Here is a 19,078-nt window from a genome sequence, read left to right on the forward strand (position 1 = left end):
GTGACTCCTGCAGCAATGATTTTTGCTATTTTAGCTGAGATTAAAGCCCGGTTTGGGGGACCGTTGTTCGTCTTTGTAACCATCAACAGCTCTTACATGATCGGAGCATTTTATTTAAGAGGATGGGAGAATGAGCCCATTCCTTGGTCGGTGAGCACGTCCATGGGGGAGAAGGGGGCCGTGGAGCAGCAGGAGTCTTGCAGCTGCCTTCGGGCCCCATTCTTGCAGCCGGACGGGAAGCTGGGTGGCAGCAGTTGCTCCAAACCCGTACCTGGCATGGTCCGACGGCGGCACGGGACGCAGGACGGGAGCACCACAGCACGCCGCCCCTGGGCACGGCACGGGCGATGCAGCGGGGACCCCCACAGGGGTGCTATCGGGTGACCTGTGGGCAGAGGGGACATGTCGGGCTGGTGCCAACCCCTGGCTGCCTCGCGGCACCTCGGTGACACCAAGAGCAAGGTCTGTGATGGGGTCTCCAGCGGCCACGTCCCACCTCCCCCAGCAGCAGATTACCCATGGGGGACATGTGCCCCTTTCTTTTCATGTCTGAAACATTTTTCCTGAAGAACTGTTTTTTTTGGTGTTGTCTTTGCTAATGGGAATGGTCAATTTGTTGGCAGTGGGCAGTTGACCTAACGCACCAGCTGATGGTGGATGCAGGAATTACGTGAGCAGCCTCAGCGGGTGCAAATGCGAATTGCTCTTTGCATTTGACAGGGTGGTTGTTCCAAAGTTCAGCTCCTGAACTATTTGCGAGCCCCTTGCTCTGGTGACAGCTCCCACTTTGGGGTCTGTCTGCACAGGCAGGCTTCGGGCTCAGTTAGCAGCTGAGAAAAACAAATAAATAGTACAAAGAAGGGGAAAAGACAAAGAGCTAAAAGTCACGCTGCAATTACTGGTCAGTCAAAGGTGCCCAGGCCAGAGCAACCTTCTCAGACATCCACAAAAACACTTGAGCAGGAAAGTGCCTTTTGTGCTCCAAAATAATAGCAATAATGAAAAAAAACTCCCACATCACTTTTTTAATACGATAATTTTACAGCAGGGGATGTGGGGTGAGAAAAGCTAAAGCATAAGGAATAATTACACTCGACTATACGAACAATGATTACAAAATTATGCAACTGATTAACCATGACATGTGTGTAATTACTAATGAGTTTGATAAAATTTTAATTATACCTTGTTCTTTGGGGCATTCAGCAAGCCATGAAAATAATAATCATGTAGCTCCCTGTCACAGCTGACTGCCGCAGACGGGGCGTGCAGGCGGACGGGGGGCCACGCGGAGCAGCCCCAGCCCCAGGGGCTCGGGGCCAGGAGCCTCCACATGGCCTCTGGGGCTGAGCCACGCACCCGAGGGGTTTTGGATGGGCAAAGCGACAGGACCGACACGGGGTTACCACTATGGGTGAGCTCGCCCTGTCCCTCTGTGGGCCTTGGTGTGCCCGCACCCAGGAGACATGCGGCCCCGTCCCCCCGCCAGCTCCAGGGATGCTTCCCCGGGTGTTTTGGGAGATGGCCACGGGGCTGCCCCTGGGCACGGACGTACCTTGGTCGTCTTCACTTTGTTGCCGCTGCTGCAGCTCCAGCCTGAGAGGTCGGGCAGGACCTTGCACTCCTCCCCGTCGAGGCAGGGCTCCATCTGGCACCACCACTTCTGCAGCACGATGGAGGCTGGCACGAGAGGGGCCGTCAGCGCGGCCTGGTTTGGGCTCACTGCGTGGGGGGGATGGTTTGGGGGTGCCATGGGACACACGGCCCCACACAGCACAGCCAGCAGGTCCAGGCCCCGTGTGGGTCAGGCCATGCAGGAGCCGCATCCTTTGGGGATGGACAGTTTGGCGTCTGTGCCACTGGGCTGGCTCTGCACGGCTCTGCCCCTCCTAATGGGGGCTGCTTTTGGTCCAGCTGCCTTCGAAGCATCGCACTGGCTATCACTGTCCCCAAGAGGCAAAATATCAGAGCCCTGTCCTCATTCCCAAATGAGCAGGGGAAGCAGCCCCATTCCCTGCAACCACAGCTGGGCCAGGGGAATGTCCCCCCAAAACACCTCCCTGTGCCCTCTGCTTCACTGCAGCAGGCGGTGGGACCGAGTCGGTCCCGGGACAGGTTGAAGCAGGCAGAAGCCCCCCGCTACCAGGAAGGTGCTGCTGGCCATGGTACTCACCATCCACACAGGATGGGGCCGCTCGTGTCGTCCCCGCCACCTGCCCCGGGAAGCAGGAGCACTTCACTGTCTGGGAGCGCTCCTCGATCTTGTTCTTATTGCAGCACCTGTGAGCCGCGATGACCTCGCAGGTGCCGGGCTCGATGTGCACTGCAGGAGGGGAAACAGCCACATCACAGGGGGATACGGCCACGGCCCCCCGACACGTGCCACGACCGAGGGATGGCAGATCCTGGCCATGGACACGGCTGCCTAGACCCCGGGGGGGGCTCCCCAGGGCTGCTGCAGGTGCAGGTTTTGGTGCCGCAGCTCCCCAGCCCACCCGTATGAGCTCCCAGTCCTACAGCTCCCACTCCCATCCCACCAAGCAAAATGAGGAGCTGTTTTGCATGGCCCAGCCAAAAGCCTTATTGAAACAAACGAGCGCATTAATTAACTGGGGCCGATAACGAGCTGCAGGCTTTGCTACAAGGGGGGATGGCGCGCGGTGTCGCCTTGGGTTCCAGCAGAGGAACACCACCCCCAGCCCCACAGCTGAACACAAGGCCCTGCCTCGCTGCCATGCACCACCCTTGGGATGGAGGAGGGAGAGCCAGGTCTGTGCTTGCAGCCTGCAGCGACACAGAAATGTCACGCTGTTCATCAGAAACACGGGCTGTTCTGCTGCTCCCCCCTTCCCCGTGCCATTAAAATATTAAGGAAGAAAGAAAACTGATGTGCTGGCTTATCACCTCTGGGATCTGGGTTTAGAAGCTAGTTAGCATCGCAAATCAATGAATTTCACCGGGTAATGGCCCACACAAGCACAATACAAATTAGCCAAACGGGGCTGGATAGGCTTTGTTCCCATGACCTGAGCGCGAGTGATCCCGGCAGGCCCTGGTTAATGAGCAGCGGAGGAGCGGGCTCAGAGCTGCGCCCCCAGACACCCCCGTGCTACAAGCAGCCAGGGGGACAAGGAGGCCACGTCCCTGCACCGTGCCACCCCCTGCAAGCACGGGTCACATCGCCCTCCTGGCTGCCCGCCCTCGGCTTGGGGACAGGAGCTCGTCCCCTGCCACCTCCCAGGGCATGGGGAGCCCCAGGGAGCCCCCGGCAGGGCGGGGGGCTTGGGGAAGCCCCTCTGCCCGCAGATCTCACCTCCTGCTGTGAACACGACCCAAGTGCAGCCCCCGGGGGTGCTGGCTGAGCCCGGCTGTGCCACAGAGCCCCCGGCCAGGACCTGCACACCCACACACCCTGCGCCCACCGGCAGGCGGGCAAGGCAGCCTGTGCAATTATTTGCCTTTATTTATTGTTATTTCATGGTCATTTTCTTTTAATGAACCATCACTTTCATTTCTGCCCATAATAATTACACAATTACCTATCCTGGAAGTATTCTGTAATAGCATCTCTGGCCATACATTTTATCCTCCCTTTTAAATGCCATCATAATTCAGTTTTAATGACGATTTCCACTCTGTGTATGCAGAAATGATAGACTTTGCTGAAAGTGAAAAGGAAAGCAACCCATTACGGAATAAACGTGACCACGCTTTGCTTTGTTTTTATGGTGAATGGGATTTTCCAGGCACTGAGGGATGAGCAGAGGTGCCTGGGTCTGGCTGCCTGACCCCACACTCCCTCCATGCCCTGGGCAGCCCCACGCAGTCTCTCACTGCCCTGCACACCATAACCCACGTCCCCCAGCCCAAACCCAGCATTTTTTACCCTCCAACTTGGGTGCTTGCACGTGTTTAGAGGCTTGACTTTTTTTGCAGCCTCCCTCCCTGCAGAGCTTCGTTACCACAGCTTGTCCCCGACCCCTCTGCCCCTCCTGCGCAGCTCCCAGCCTCTTGTTTTCAGCTAATTTGAAAAGGCTCAGCAGCGGGAGAGCTGGGCAGAACTGAGAAATCGCTCATTACAGCCATTCAATAGGAGTTCACTAACAAGCCAAAACCCTTTTAATTTCCTCAAAAAGGTGCAGCGGGGAGATAAAGGGAAGCCAGTCTCTCCAGCAGCACCGCGGCTGCCTGGCCGCAGCGCGGCACCCGCAGCCCACCCCGCACACCAGGGGCTGTCCAGGAGCCCACGGACACTGAGCTCCCCCCGGACAGACGGACACAGCCACCTCCACCACCCCCCTTGCTGTAACACCCCGTAACACCCCTGCCTCCCCCCCAGCACATGGGCTGGGGAAGGCAAATCCCCGGGCAGACAGGAGATGCTCTCAGGTGAGATCGCTCCCGGGGCAGCTGGGGGACATCCAGGGGAGCAGGGCAGAGCCCCCCAGCACCGTGACACGTCTCAGCTCCCTGAGCTCCACACGGGCCACAAGGGGCTCACTGCTCTCCTGTGGACCCCTCGCTGAGCAGGTGGAGGTTTGTGGGGGCTGCAAGGTGTGCGAAGGAATCGCTGAGAGCTTGAGCACGGGCACAGGAGAGCGACCGCTGCCCCCGGGCTCCCTGCAGGGCTTCTCTTGCCAAGCAGCAGGGAACTTTGGAGCAGATAGGGCTGAAAAATGCAGGCCCGGTGGTGTGTTTAACACCAAGTGCAGGAAACCCCAGAGAGCCTGGGACAAGCTCCAGAGCTGCTGGCACGCTTCTCCCTCCCATTTAACTGCTGCTCCCCCCCTGGAGCCCTTTAAGAATCTCTTATCTCACAGAACCATAAAGGCATTGTAAAAGCACAAGGCTTTTGAATCCTGCATGTAAAAATAAAATAAAAATGCTGTCCTACTCTGGCTGACCTTTAAGTGAGTGGCAGAACATGTTTTTTATGGCACAACCTGGAATGACACACTTTGTCTCCGCGAGCTGCGGGCACCGCTCCACATGTTCGGTGTAAAATATCTGCTCGCTGGTGGGAAGATGCAAAATGAAGTCAAGTGCAGTGTAAGCGCTGGGCAGAGCCCAAACCCATGGTGTCCAGAAGGGCAGAGCAATGCCCTTAAACCACTGCATGCCCTCAGGAGGGCTGCGAGGCATGGGGGCACTGGGCAGGGGCCAGGAAGGCAGTGGGGTCCCGGTGCCCTCTGTGCACGGATGGCACAGCCTGGGGCCGAGTGCCCACAGACAGCCCTGCGTGGCGACAACCCCACCGCTAATATTCCCTAAATAATTAAAGGCTTAAAAATCACTCCTGCCTTAGATGCATGCATTATTTAAAAGGCTTTTGGAGCGAAGCGGGCCTGTTTTTATTGCTCATTATCACTGCACGTCAGCTGAGATTTTTTTTTTTACTACCTCGTCATATCAAAACTTCAGATCCTACTCCCCTCCCCTCCGTGGCACGTGCAAGTGCACACACACCCAGGAACTGCTTATCCAAATCTGCAAACAGGAAAACAGATGCACGGGCTGCGTGGAGAGCAGCTGGAATTGTGCTTACACACGAGAAATCAGCTTGCATGGGCACGCTGCAGCCGGGGGACACGGCCACCACCGCGCAGCATCTCCCCCCACAGCAGGGGCACCAGCTGCAGCTTCTAGAGAAGATGGCTCGGGAAAACATCCCAGCTCGATTTAAAGGCTGTGCACGAGGGGGAAACCAACATCTCCCCATACAAGAGGGAAGCTCGCAGAAGCACCTCACAAATAAAAGCCACTTAGCTGCTGTCCTCGCTCGAAGCAGCAATGTGCTGGCCAGGAAATCTCTGAAGATATCAGAAATCGGAGCTCTCCTTTCACTCAGAGAACCTCATCTCCTGAAAGCTAGTCCCAGCTGACCGGGTCCTTACTTCTGCCCTGCATCAAGTGATGAATGTGAAGGAATGCAAAATGGCACTGTGCTTATCAGCATGAAGGGGCTTATCTGAAGGTGCTGGGGCCACCGCTGGGAGCTGTGTGTAGACCAGCGAGGCTTGCTCGTCACATAAAGCTCACCAAGTTTTACGTGGGATTAAATTGCTGGTGAATCATTCTTCACCGAGGAGTCTCCTTTTCCATTTCCAAATGAGTTAGTCTCTGCGCATGGTTCACGTGGCTATTTAAATGCAACCACACACACCAGGACACTGCTCTGCTCTGACACATTAGCACACATTAGCATTCTCCACGTGTGAGGTGAACATAAGTGATCAGACCTTATTTCCAAAGCCAGATGCTTAAAATGCATTGTTTTCCTGAAAGGCTAACACAGAAGCTCTGCACACATTCTTTCCTTTCGAGAAATTCATGAGCTCGAAGGCTCTGAGCTGTGGCTGTATTTTCACAATTGCATATTTCCTTCTGCAATTTTTCATTTTCAGGTGCCACACCTGTGACTAAACACAACACTACACGTGGCCAAAAGCACTGGATGTGTCCATCCCTCTGTCCATCCATCAGCATCTCTGACCCTGGGGTTTGCGGGGTGCAGGGGAGCAGCCTCATCTCACCCCGCCACTCCAACTCCACGTGCAGAAACACAACGGGGGCTTCCCAGGAGAAAAATGTCATTGCAACTAAGAATGCAACCTCATAAATGTGCATTCCCAACATAACCTTTACCAAAAAAACTGACCTAAATGAAGAAAAAACACAGGACAGGTAAGAGGGAAATGAATCCCACGAACCACAACAAGCAGCCTAACAATTCCTGCTTCAAACAGACAGAAACTCAGCCCAGGAAAGCAAGAAGCAGTCAGAGCAAGCACGCAAAATTCCTTCAGTAGACAGAAATGCAGGATGTACAGGCAGAAACCTTGCTAATACATAGACACAGAGCGAGGTCAAACTTTTAAGTATTTGCTCCTATTACGCCCTCTTTGCTGTGGGTTGGAATTTGCTTGACTAAGAAGAACAAGATTTGGTCCGCTGTGGATAAGTCTTTGCGAGGGAAAAATCCCCAGCCCTCTGCCTGCGAACACATGAATACAAAAGCGTCGTCTCCTCACATACAGAGAGAGATTTATGCATAATTCACACCCCACAAATACACTCGGGCATTTGCACTTTTAAACCTCGGTGAGTCGCGGCTTTATTAATTCCAGGCCTGCCTTTTCCCCCAGGAAGCAGCCGTCCCTGCACGCCGCTCCTGGCTGCGGGGAAACGGGGCTGGGCGTTGGGGCTGAGGGCTCGTGCCCAGGCTCTCGCTCTGCTGGAAGGGAGCACGGCACCTGTAGAGCCTGTGCAAACTGGGACGGCTGGAGCAGCGCTCCTGGAAAGCTGCCTGGCATCATCCTGTGCCATGGTTCCGGAGTCGCTCCCGATGCAAACACCCCCAGGGCGATGTGCCAGGGCAGTGTTTTTGGTAACAGGGGCAGTGTTTTTGGTAACGGCTCCACTTTGGGGCAGGCAGGATCCCACCTGGGTCCTGCAGGTCACCTGCCAGCACCTGGGGAGTCCTGAGCTGGGGCCAAGGAGTAATCCCACAGGTGACCGAGGAATTTTATCTTTTCGTGCACCTGCGGTTAGGATGAGGGCAAAGCAGGTAACTGCTGACTAGCTGGTTGATGGAGTCACTCTGGAAGATACGTTTTGGTTTTAAGCAATGAGGATGGGGATTATAGGATTAGAAGTGCTTTAACTGTCAGGGAAAAACGACAGAAATAGGACAGGGTTAGGTGTGGGGTCAGGCAACAGCACAACTATTTTCAAATTAACCCTTGAATGCCATCTAATAAGGTAATAACCTGGAAATACGGACACGAAGAGCTTTGCTTCCCAGCTCCACAGAGCAGCTGGGCTCACCGAACAGCAGCTTTTAAATAACCCACGCTGGACACTTACAGGGCACGGCTCCAGCTCTCAGATTTATGGCCCCGGGAGCGGGGCCGGGAGCTCCCCGCATGCGCAGACCCCAGGATCTTGGTGTGCAGTGGCTCAGCCACGTGGGAGGTGCCGTGACCGGGGACCTCATCCTCCCACCCCAGTATGGGCTGCACGGGGCCACATCACCCCCACGGACCCCACGTGGCACCCACCAGGCACCAGACAGCATCGCAGGAGCACATTGTGTGTGGATGGACGTCGCTTCCCCTACCTGAATGGCTTCTGTGGTGGGTGGAGGCCAGGGTCAGTCTTCCCCATAGCGTGGTAAGGCAGAGAGTGAGCACTAAAACCCATTTGCTCAAGCTTTGGATGTCTCTTTCACTCATTCTACCAAAAAAACAAGAAGAGAGAGAGGCGTGCAGAGGATGGGGGGCTGCAGAGGGGCCAGGCAGCGGGGGCACGGCCACAGGACAGCAAAAGCCACGTCGGCAGCAGTGAAGATGAAGATATTTACCTCTTACTGGGGCTTCACGCTAACACCCGTGCATCTGCCAGCCGCAGGTAGAAGGGGTCTTTGCAGGGGGCAGACATCAGCGCATCTGGAAGGGGAGAGAGAAGCATCGTGTGGTGCAATACTGGTCCCCATGGGGTGCAGCCGGGCACCAGGGAGGGCACGACGCACGGGGGGCGTTGGGGCAGGGGCCCACGAGCCCCCCACCCTCAGAGGGATGTCCCCGGTCACTCAGCCCGTGATGCTGCTGGCCCCGTTGTGACTCCACCTGCTTCAGAGGAGTTGTTCCGTGGTTTTACTGCTGAGAGAGCAAACTCCTCTCATTGCGTTATTAATGCTGAGCACAAACACCAAACACACACCGAGCGCATGTGGGAAGAGGTGGCCTAAATCAACCCTGAGCCATTCCTCCTCCCAGCAGGGGGGTCCCTTATGGGGACACCCAAGTTTTGGCTCCCACGGGCTGGGCACGTGCCACCAGACAGACAGACAGACAGACCGACCACCGGACAGACCGCAGCACACTCACAAAATCTGTAGGAGCGCACAGGCACAAAGCTGCACCCTTATCTCCGAGCACACCTGCTCCCCCGAAATAAGGGCTGGCACTTGGTGCCCACCTGCTTATCTCGCTGATGGAGCAGTGCAGCTCTGCCAGGGATGCTCACGGAGCAGCGCAGTGTGACCGGCTGCTCCGAGGGGACAAGATGCTGGTTCCTGGCAGGGCTGCCCCTCTCCCAGAGCACCGCGCACTGGAAACAGCTGGGAGCTGGCAAAGGAGCCCGCTGGCCTTGGCCCGTGGTTGGGATTGGGATTGGGATTGGGATTGGGATCATGTCCCAGCCCCAGCCCTGCAGGAGCCTGCTGGGCATCAGGACCAGCCAGGGCTGCTGGAAGAAGAAATCTTTAATTTCTAGCCATCTTCTAAATTGGTGTCTGTTCCAGCCCAGGCTGGGATGGTGAAACATTCTCATATAATGAAGTGCCAGAACAGAAAACACTGACTTTTTTAATCAAAACAAAGTGATTCGAGGTGGTAAAGGGCATTTCTTGTTTGAAGCATTTCAAAATGAATCGGTCTCTTTTAAACTGACATTTCGAAATGAAAAATATTTCATTCCAAAATGCTGATTTAAAACAATATTTTTCCATTTTGATTTTCCTAGCTGGGGAAAAAAAAACATATCAGAAAGTGTCACAAAAAAATGTTGATGTTCTCCCAGTAGAAGAGTGATCATGGTAAAGACACATTTGGGGCTAGAAAAAAATTTAGGGCTAGAAAAGGGGACCCACACCCTGCACCCGGAGTGATGCAGGGCAGGGGCTGGGAGCCACCCACGGCATGGACAGGACCTGGCTGTGCCCAGGGGGCTGCAGGGCCAGGCCAGGACGGACACCTTACTGCACCCCATCCCACTGGACCCGCTCCCCCTTATCTCCCAGCTCGGTATTCCCAGCTTGCGGCCTGCCCCGAGCAGCTCAGGAGAGGCGCTGAATGCTAACGAGCCGCTCGGCGCTGCCAGAGACGTGGCTGCTGACGAGCCGGTGGTGGCCAGGCAGTGGCAAGCAGGGGCCTGGAGGGGCTGCGGGACTGGAAACGGGCCCGGCCCGAGCCACTGCGTTGGCCAAATGAGCCTGGCTTTGAGGGTGAGAACCCCTGTTGTGACAAGGCCGGGCCGACGGCCTTGTGCACAACCTCCGGCAGGGCTGTGAGCTGAAGCTGATCTGCGGGAGGTTTCCTCAGAGCGTGCATTTCCACACAGCGCTCTGCACGGCGACAGGCCCTCCGGAGTTGTTGCAGCCCATCTTGTAAATATTGACACCAGCTCCAGGCCTGCACCAGCTCCTTGATGAAAAAGCAAAAAGCTGCTCTGGTGGCAAGGCCGGGCAGCACCATCACGGCCACGGGGACACGGTGCCATCCTGTACCTCCACACCCTGCCATCCCATGGGTGTGTGGGGCCTCCAAGGATCTCCCAGCTGAGCCAAAAAACAAGCACGCTGCCCGCCTCCACCCTGCGCAGGACAGGGATGCGCTTGCAGCGTGAACTATCTTTAGCTCAGAAGGCTGCGCTGTGCTCCACAGCCAGGGAGCATAAATAAAACAGGGACTTATCAATAATGCAGCCCACGCCATCCACGCCATGCTTCGTGGGGAAGCCACGGCGGCAGGCACAGCGCTGGCAGCGGCACAGCCTGGGGAGCACCGGGAGCAGCGCGGGGACACGGAGGCACCGGGAGCCCCAGCAGCAGGGGCTCAGCCCCGCGGCCACCGGAGCTGGCTCCGCTCCTCAGCCCCGCGCTGCCACAGGCACTCGATGCTCTCACTCACGCACAAATTCCCCTTAGAAAAACACAGCTTTGCAGAAATTGCTATTTTGACAGTTATCAACCTCCATCATCGTGAGACTGCAGCTACAAATGTTTGGTCTGACTTGAAATTTCTCAGCCTGGCATGTCATTTTGAAATGAAGAGCGGTGTTCTGGCATGTCAAAGCACTTAATTTTGATTGAAAATATCGGTGTTCTCCGCTCTGTTCCATTTTGTTTGGGATTTTGTGATATTTTTCATTAACATTTTTGGTTAGCTGTTTTCTACCTATCTAGTCCAAGCTGGGACCCGGAGGAACTGGGAAGTGCCTGAACCTCTTGGAAGATAAATCTCGGTCACAGCCAGTGTGACAGAACTGAGTGCAGCTCCAGGTGTGTCCATGTCCCTCCCATGTGGGCACGGGGCCACCGCCCCCCCATGGCACACTGCTCCCACACCCCCTGGCACCACGCCGTGGGGCCAGCCCCACTCAGTCCATGATGCCTGGCAAAACTGGGTGCTGCGGAGGGCACCGGGCACCCCTTGTGCAGGCGCCTCCACCCCAGGGACATGAGGCCAGAGCAGACCGAGGGGAGCAGGAGCCCCCCTGCCTGGGCAGGAGGAGGGGGCACACCCCAGCTTTTGGGGCCGAGCAGAGCCCCAGCCCTGCCGAGCATCACAGTGCTGCCGCCTGGCTCGCACCGCAGCCCTTCACACAGCTCTTTTAATTTTTTAGCACGTTTGTTAAATACAGAGCAGAGCTACGTAGGAGGGAGTGCCAGCGAACTACGCAGCAGTTAATCATGAGCAGCCACGGGGATCTCGGCACTGAAGCACTGCTAGCGCTTCTAAGAAGTCGCAGGATGTGGAACCTGGAGATTTCTTCTGCCTCTTCATTAGAGCGGCGCGTAACGCCGTGACCTGCAGCCAGGGCTGCTCCATCCGCAGCTCCGCTGGAGCGCAGCCCGGCGCCCCGTGGTGCTAATGAGGGACTCTCTGTCACGCCAAATTACGCGCTGAGTTTGGGGAGTCTGGAGCCTTATTTGCCAAGGTCCGTGTGAGCTGGATAATTGGAGTTAGCAAAATTCCACCCAAAAAAAGAAACACAAAGGTGGGGGAGGCTGGCAGTTTCTGTGCCAGCTAACCCAAGAACTCCCCACCGCGGCTCTAGCACCACCAACCTTTGCGCACACCTACAGATTTCCAGTTTCTTTAAAGCTATTTTAGTGCTCCTGCTGTTTCAGCACACCTTGGCACCTCGGTGTTTCTGTTGGGCGTCAGAAGAGGAGCGCGCTTTGCTTCCACAGAGCCCTGGGCAGCCCCACACCCTGGCTGGAAAGGAAACCTCCGCAGAGTCCAGCAGGCGCAGAAACCTTTCCGTGAGCGCTGCAGGAGCTGTCACGCCGCCTGTCGGTGGGGGCAGTTTTATTTTGGAACTTCCCTGAAGGCCACCTCACAGATGGGAGCCAGGAGCGCACAGCAGCACACTGAGGGAAGCGATGAGCCCAGAGCCCTTTTATGAACAGGACAAAGAGCCAGGATAAGCAAGCCCTGCTCCGTACTAACAGGCGCTGCCCTCCCCTCGGCCCAGGGCGCAGCTCTGCCGGCTGCACAGCAGAAATCACGGCAGCGTGGAGGTGCTGCAGTCTCCAGAGAAGCTGACACCTCATCAGAAGATCCTGACAAGCGACGCGACACCTCCACGGTCCCCCGGGAAGGCATGGCACAGGCTCCGTTACGGCTCTGCTCTCAGCCATGAAAAGGGGGGGAAGCAGCAGGGCAGCTCTGGCAGAGAGGTCCGAACTCCCTCCTCACCAAAGGCTGGGAAAACCAGCACAATCCTGTGTCCCAGGCAGGCGAGGAAACATTCAGTCCTGCCAGACCTGCACAGGCGGTGAGGTTCGGGCCCTGACCTCTGCTGCTGAGCATCCTGGGGACAAGCTGCAAGCCCTGACCGCAGCCAGGGGCCCTGGAAGCAGGATGCTGCCACCCCTGGACACAGCCCGACAATGGCAGCACCCTTCATACCCACAGCTTTGGGTTACCAGAGCCAGCCAGCAGACAGGCTACATCCGAACTCCCTCCACAGCACTAATGATGCTTAATTAAAGGCAAGGGTGGGAAGTTGGAGCTACTGAGGCTGCAGCTGCAGAGCTGGGGGAAGCACGAGGGGGCTGGCATGCCCGCCTTGAGCTCCAGGCTGAGCTGAGCCCTTCCGTACCCCTCACTTTAGCTCCTACCCTGGGTATACCTGCAGGGTCTGTCCCCACAGCCCCACAGCCCCAGCACCCGGCAAGGCTGTGCCCACGAGGGCAGCGCCAGGCGCGTGCTCGCCAACCCAGCAGGGGAGCTGACAGGAGCACAAAGCACTCCTTCCACAGGCGTGCTCTCCCCTCCTCTCCTCTGTGCTGGCTGATTCCCAGCTCCTTCCTCATTCCTCCAGCATCTGCAGCGTTTCCTTCCCAGCCAAGGTGAGCAGGAGAGTTTTTAACTTTAATTCAGCCCAAGCACGTGCCTGATGGCTGCCCCCTCGCTCCGTGAGTCCCATCCTCCAGCTGCTGCTGGCGCTCTGAAGGTCAGCTCTGCTGACAGCTCTAACCTCGGCCTCATCCAGTGCCAGGAACCTCTCTCTGGCAGAGCACGGCCACGCATCGGGGTGTTGGAGCCCAAGGTCAGCAGCAGCCAAGTCAGCGGAGGAAGGCAGAGCACTGGACAGCTCAACTTTCCCCGGCAGGCTCCACTTCTCACCCGTGCGGGTTCTGGGTGTGGGTGCCCAGCACCGGTGGGGCTGTCCCAGGGCACGGCCACCCCACACGGCCACGGGCTGTCCCAGGGGGCTGACAGCCCCCCAGCCTCACACTGTGCTGATGGGGATGGCACGAGCAGGGCACGGCTGGTCCAGCAGTGCTCCTTCTCCCTGCCCAGTGCCGCAGCATGCACCCGCTCCTGCCTGCCTCCGGGATGGGGCTGGCACAAGCCGTGCCCCCCCCCGGAGCACGGTGCCTGCCCTCGCAGCCCCAGCAGTGCAAGGAGCTCCCCTCCAGCATCCCCAAGCCAGCAGGGAGCCAGAAGCAGATCCTCCCCTGCCGAAGGAATTGTACCAGCGAGAAACAAAGCAGAGGAAGATCTAAGCCCGCATCCCATCCACTGCTGCCCAAAGCTTTGGCTGCAAGGGGCAGCTGGCACCCAGGGAAGGCAGTGGTCGGTCTCGAGTTCCCCTTCCAGGAGGAGGATGCGTTTTAGCACGGTTGTTACCCCTCAGCTCCCAAGCAGCGCTTTGTCTCCCCAAACTGCGGGTCCGGCAGAATCACCGCACCGCCGGGACACGGAGCGGGACCGGCCCCAGCCCCCCCCCCCCCAGCCGGCTGGGGCTGCGCGGGACGCGGCCACCGCCTCCGGAGCCCCGCGGTCGGTGCCCGATGCCCGAGCCCCCCGCGGCCAGCCCCGGGGGAAGGCTCCCGGCACCGCCGCCTTCCCCGGCCCGGCTCCCCGGTGACGGCCCCGACGGGGCGGCCCCGCTCCGGGCATCCCGGACCCTCCGCGGCGGGCAGGGGCGAGGGTCCCCGACGGCGCTGCCGCTCGGTCCCGGTCCGCGGCGCCCTCGCAGCTCGCCCCCAACTTTCTGGCCGTGCCATACCCATACCGGGCCGTGCCATACCGGGCCGTACCGTGCCATACCGGGCCGTGCCGCACGTACCTGCCGGTGCCGTCCGTGCGGGCCGGGGCCGCCGCTGCCCATGGCCGCCGTCCGTGCGCTCCGCCGTCAGTGCCTCCTCCCGGGGCCGCTCGGCCGGGGGCCGGCTGGCATCGCCGGGCGGCGGCAGCGCTCGGCTCGGCTCGGCTCGGAGCGGCGGGGCTGGGCGCGGCGGGGGCGGCGGGGCGCGGAGCCGGGCGGCCCCGGTGCCCGCGCCGGCGCGAAGGGGCGCAGCGCCGCCTGCCGCCACCCCGCCACCGGCACCGGCACCGGTGGGAGATGCCGGTGCTCCCCCCCAGCCCCCCCTGCCCCGTCCGTGCTGGAGAGGCTCGTGCCCGCCCCCCCGTTATTAGCCCCGGTCGGTCGGTGCTATCAGTCAGAGAGCGGAGAGCATCCTGAGCGCGCACCCGTCCCTCCCTCCGAAACACGGCACCGGACAGACGGGCGGATGGACGGACAGACAGCGGGGCCCCCTCCCGCAGCACCCCCCAAAAACAGCAGGACCCCGGCTTCACGGTGATGCCAGCAAAGCCGCGGCTTTGTCAGAGCTGACAGCTCCAAAAGCGGCACCGATCCGCGCCCAGCCCCGCAGGACGCTCTCACGCCTGGCACGAGGGACCGAGAAACGGGGCGGGGATGGATGTGTCCCCACAGCAGCTCTCAGACTGGACCCAAAAAACCCTGTGGGTCCCCCCAGGACAGAGCTCTGACAAGGGACAGCAGCCGGTTGTAAAACACCAGCAAAACAAGGTCAGATTTTCGCAGCGATTGCTGCCATCGGCGTGTGGCACTGAAAAAAGGACAGGAGTTGGTCTCACAGCCGCAGGTCAGCTGAGGAGACAGGTTGGAACTAGGTGTAAGTCATTTTCTTTGCTTTAGCCCAAACAGTTTGAGTCTTGGTGTTCTGAGGACAGCTCACAGGTTACTCCTGGACCTCTCATGCCCCCAGCCAGCTGGGAGCACTGGGTGGGGTAACCCGGAGCAGGAAGGTCTCAGCAAAGAGCCACAGACCAAGGAGCTGTTCAGACAACCCACACGTGGGCAGCTTGCAGATCTCATGGCCGTTTTATTTCCATGAGATCACCAAAACCTTTCCACATCCCCTTTCCCCAGCCAGGGCACCAATCTTAGACAGGGCTCTGCTGAGCCCCCCAGTGAAGTGCCATGTTCAGGCCACCCAGCACCCTCTCCTGTGGCTTTGGTGCACACCGGACCCGGCCTGGCTCCATCCTGCTCCCCTGAGCTGTGGCTCCAGCTCCTCTCATGCTCCGTGCGTCTGGCAAGCCTCATCGTCTGACCTGGTTTTCTTTCTCTGATCCAAGCAGTTTCTGCAGCCACTTAGAGCAAACCACAACCTCTGTCTCCACAGGCCTTCCATCCAATGTCTCCAGCTTTATTATTTTTTTTTTTTTCCTAGGAAAGGATGCAGGACAGACAGTATTCCCCACTGGGAAGGTTTCTCTCCCCTCCATGTATCCGCTGCAGAAACCCAGCCTCATCCCTTTCTAATCTTGGTTTGATTTATAGCGTCTCTGGTCCAGATCAGTGAAAACAATTAGTGCTGGAGGAAGCTGAGCACGGAGGCACTGCCTGGCCCCAGGCAGCCCCGATGCATCTGCCTCCTTGGCCTCCTCCCTGGGCAGAGGCACCCTAAGTGCAGGAAGCCAGGCAAAAGTACTCCTGGTATTAAGAAGCCCTCGATAAGAGCACACTTCGTCTGCTATTTCACTAAATGGAACTGAGTTTCTTTCCCCCCTTTTTAAGGGGGAAAATTGCCTTATCGGGTTAGGTTCCAGTTGATTAGACTTGGCTGCTTAAAAGAAAGGGGAAAAGCTCTGCGAGATTAATCCAAACTCCAGTTAGAAGATATTAAGGAAATACAAGCATCTTACTCTTCAGATCAGAGAGTTTTAATAATAATGGCAAAAATCGATATGAAACAAAATTAAATCTGCTGTTTATATTCATCAGGTAACTTGACAGAGAGTCCACAAATTCAAGTCTATTGCTGTGATAAGTAAATACAAACATATTACTTTCCAGATCACAAAGTTTTAATGGGAACGATCAAGAGCAAATGCAATCAAAACCACCTTTCACATCAGCCAAATTCCAATTAAATTAGGGCAGATTATTCAATAAGGAAGCATACAAAATCAAGCTCTTTATTGATGTAATAGTATAGAAGTACAAACTTGCTGCTTTCCAGATCACAGCATTTCAACGCAGGGGAAGAATTAAGACTTCAGTAAAACAGATTTCATTTAAATTCCGGTGGAAGAGAACACGGTAATTTCTCTTCCCCCCTGACTTCTTGTTAGACTTCCCAGCAGCAGTCTTCAACATTGTTCTCGTTCCTGGCTATGACTCTTCAAGGAGTCCATTATTTTACCGAGAGGAAGGGAGGGGGCGGGGGCTGTGCATTCCCCTGAAGCCTTTGAGAGCAGATTTTAGTGCAAAGATCCCTTGGGCAGTGTGGAAGGGGTAAGTCAGTCCTGGTAGCATCAGGGAAGGGGCAAAAGCCAAGCGACTCGAGGAGATTCACCTGCTGACCTCCCCCTCTGCAGCAGAGGGAGGTGGTAAAAGCCTGCAGGAAATACGGGGTCCTTTGGTCTGCCACAAGCTGCAAAGGGGTCACAGATGAGCCCCGAGCCGCAGTGCTCCCAGGGCTTCTCTGCACTCGAGCAGGAACAGACATGGAATAAAGATGTGTGGTTGCATTCACATTATCCCTTAAAAGAAATAACAATAAATTCTGAACTTCCCAATTACAGGGGACAGGCAAACCTTGGAAACCATTAAGAGCTGCTTCTTCTGTTGATGAATTATCCAGAGTGCAGAGCTATTTGCTGAGCTTCACTGTATTACACTAATTATAAATTAATATATTGCTCATTACACAGTAAAGCTGTGCAGTCGACTAATGCACTGCTGCAAAGAGCTTATTTTAAAACATCCTCTGGTACTTTTATGATCAAGATGTTTAATTTACTTCCATACTGGCTTAAATGCCACCAACATGTCATTCTTTCACATTTTCTTACCAGAAAGTGCATTACAGCTCAGATATCCCTGGCTTCATCCCATCTCCTCTGGGGCCCAGCAATGCATAGGAATGATGAACATTAGAAAGGCTTTTTTTAATGATGAGCAGTTGCACGAGAAATGAAGCAAAGTGGCAAAATTTAAGCCCAATTCCCTTGCTACTAGTTTTTAGTCAGTGTTTAGCATGAGCAGAGATTCTCAGATGATGCAGAGCAGCACGCAGAACCCCTGGGTTTAGATCAACGCAAGCAATCGCCCACTCGAGGGGAGCTGCGGCAGTTCTGTTGTGCTGGAAGGAGCTCGCTACAGCCTGGGGGTGGAGATGCCTCCAGGACCGAGTTTGGAAGCAGAAAGCTGATGGCTTTTGGTGGGCTTCTCCAGGACAGCAGCTCTGCCAAGCAAGAGGGCAGCCGGAGCCGTCTCCAGCAGGGTGAGCCCCTGGTGCGGCTTGGCTGAGCCGGGGAGCAGGGGGCAGAGGGCACCCCAGGAGGGAATCCCGGAGTGGGAAATGCGAGGGCAGAGCAGATGACGTCCCGGTTAGCCACGGGGGATTTTCCTGGAGCTGCTCCCCGGCTCTTGCAGCCTGACTCAGTCTGTGACCCCCTGCGAACCCCGGCACACACACAGGCGGCACCGGGAAAGGGCTCGCCAGGACGGCAGACGAGGAGGAAACCTCGCCGAGAGCTTGTGGGCACGATGAATGGGAGGAAACGTAGCTCCCCTTCTTGGAAAACAGCTTTTAGCACCGCATTGTTTCAGGGCACAATCCTGCAGCGCGCTTTGATGTCAGACCATTCCTTCTGCGGAGTGCTCAGCGTAACGGGAAAAAGCAAGCCTACAGAACAAGATCCGCCTCGTTTTGGACGCTTCCATTTCCTTCTTTCCAAGGAAAGCATCCTGGAACAGCCCTGCCGGGCCGCTGCTTCGCGACCTCGGCGGCACAGGGGATGCTCCCGGGGCCAGGGCACGGCCAGAAGGGACGCGAGGGGAGGGCCGGGGGGGGGCCGGGAGCGCGCCCGGGCCGTGGCGCAGCCTGTGCCGCCCCCCAGCGCCCACCGCCCGCCCTGCAGCCCCGCGCCCCCCCGGCAGAGCCACAAAGGAAGGGGCAGACAGGGGAGGGGGGCGCCGGGGAAGGGGCGCACGCGAATCCTGGCGGGGGGCGCAGCGGGGAGGTGGAGGAAGAGCTGAGCAAGGAGAGGTCCTCGCCCAGCTCCGGGCAGGCAGCAGAGGTTCAGAGGTCCCTACGGTCAGATAAAAAGTGCACGGTGAAATTTGAACCCCTGTCGAAATGCAGCGAGGAGCCTGACCTCAGCCGTGTTGCGGCTCAGGGAGCTGCAGAGCAGCAGTTCCCCCGGGGCTCCCTCGTTCCTGTGGCACCCTTATTAAAGGGTGGGAGAAAGAGCAGGGGATAAATGAATTGGAGGCAAACAACAGCGGGGACACCCAGGTGGTGCAAAAGAAGGCAAGAAATGAAGCAAGAGCTTCAAACAGGGGCGTTGAGAGTAGGCATCAGAAAGCAGACTGGGAAGGGAGGTACGAGTCTGGGTGTGCGGGGACCTTAATGTGACAGACTGCTGAGTAACTTGAAGCTAGGGATAAAAGGAATACAGGGAGTGCTGAATAGCATCCATAGGTTGACCTTAACAGTCTGCTATAATTAAGCAAGATC

The 19,078-nt window shown here is 57.1% G+C and overlaps 1 protein-coding gene across 2 annotated transcripts; it reads right to left on the bottom strand.

Moving 5' to 3' along the window:
• Positions 1 to 81: 81 nt before the first annotated feature.
• On the bottom strand, positions 82 to 14,554 carry TAFA3 (TAFA chemokine like family member 3). Of its 2 annotated transcripts, XM_027444900.3 has the most exons (6): positions 14,368 to 14,554; positions 8,363 to 8,447; positions 8,120 to 8,235; positions 2,174 to 2,323; positions 1,556 to 1,680; positions 82 to 385 (listed from the first exon to the last, which is right to left on the bottom strand). In XM_027444900.3, exons 3-6 carry the CDS (start codon positions 8,232 to 8,234, stop codon positions 374 to 376), a joined length of 402 nt encoding a protein of 133 aa, XP_027300701.1. In that variant the 5' UTR covers position 8,235; positions 8,363 to 8,447; positions 14,368 to 14,554; the 3' UTR covers positions 82 to 373. The 2 variants fall into 2 exon arrangements, with proteins under 2 accessions (XP_027300701.1, XP_027300702.3); XM_027444901.3 differs by lacking the exons at positions 8,120 to 8,235; positions 8,363 to 8,447; positions 14,368 to 14,554 and adding an exon at positions 2,496 to 2,843.
• Between the last annotated feature and the right edge of the window lie 4,524 nt (positions 14,555 to 19,078).

Source organism: Anas platyrhynchos, chromosome 27 (assembly GCF_047663525.1).
Source record: "Anas platyrhynchos isolate ZD024472 breed Pekin duck chromosome 27, IASCAAS_PekinDuck_T2T, whole genome shotgun sequence".
Taxonomy (NCBI): Eukaryota; Metazoa; Chordata; class Aves; order Anseriformes; family Anatidae; genus Anas; species Anas platyrhynchos.

What these genes read in the sequence shown, in the direction of transcription:
- TAFA3 (XM_027444900.3), bottom strand. Translation starts at nt 8,234, where the DNA reads ATGAGTGAAAGAGACATCCAAAGCTTGAGCAAATGGGTTTTAGTGCTC. An exon ending in CCACCACAGAAGCCATTCAG is followed by an intron (nt 2,324 to 8,119) that starts GTAGGGGAAGCG and finishes CCCCTCCTGCAG; the next exon opens with TGCACATCGAGCCCGGCACC. An exon ending in GGCCCCATCCTGTGTGGATG is followed by an intron (nt 1,681 to 2,173) that starts GTGAGTACCATG and finishes CTCTCGTGCCAG; the next exon opens with CCTCCATCGTGCTGCAGAAG.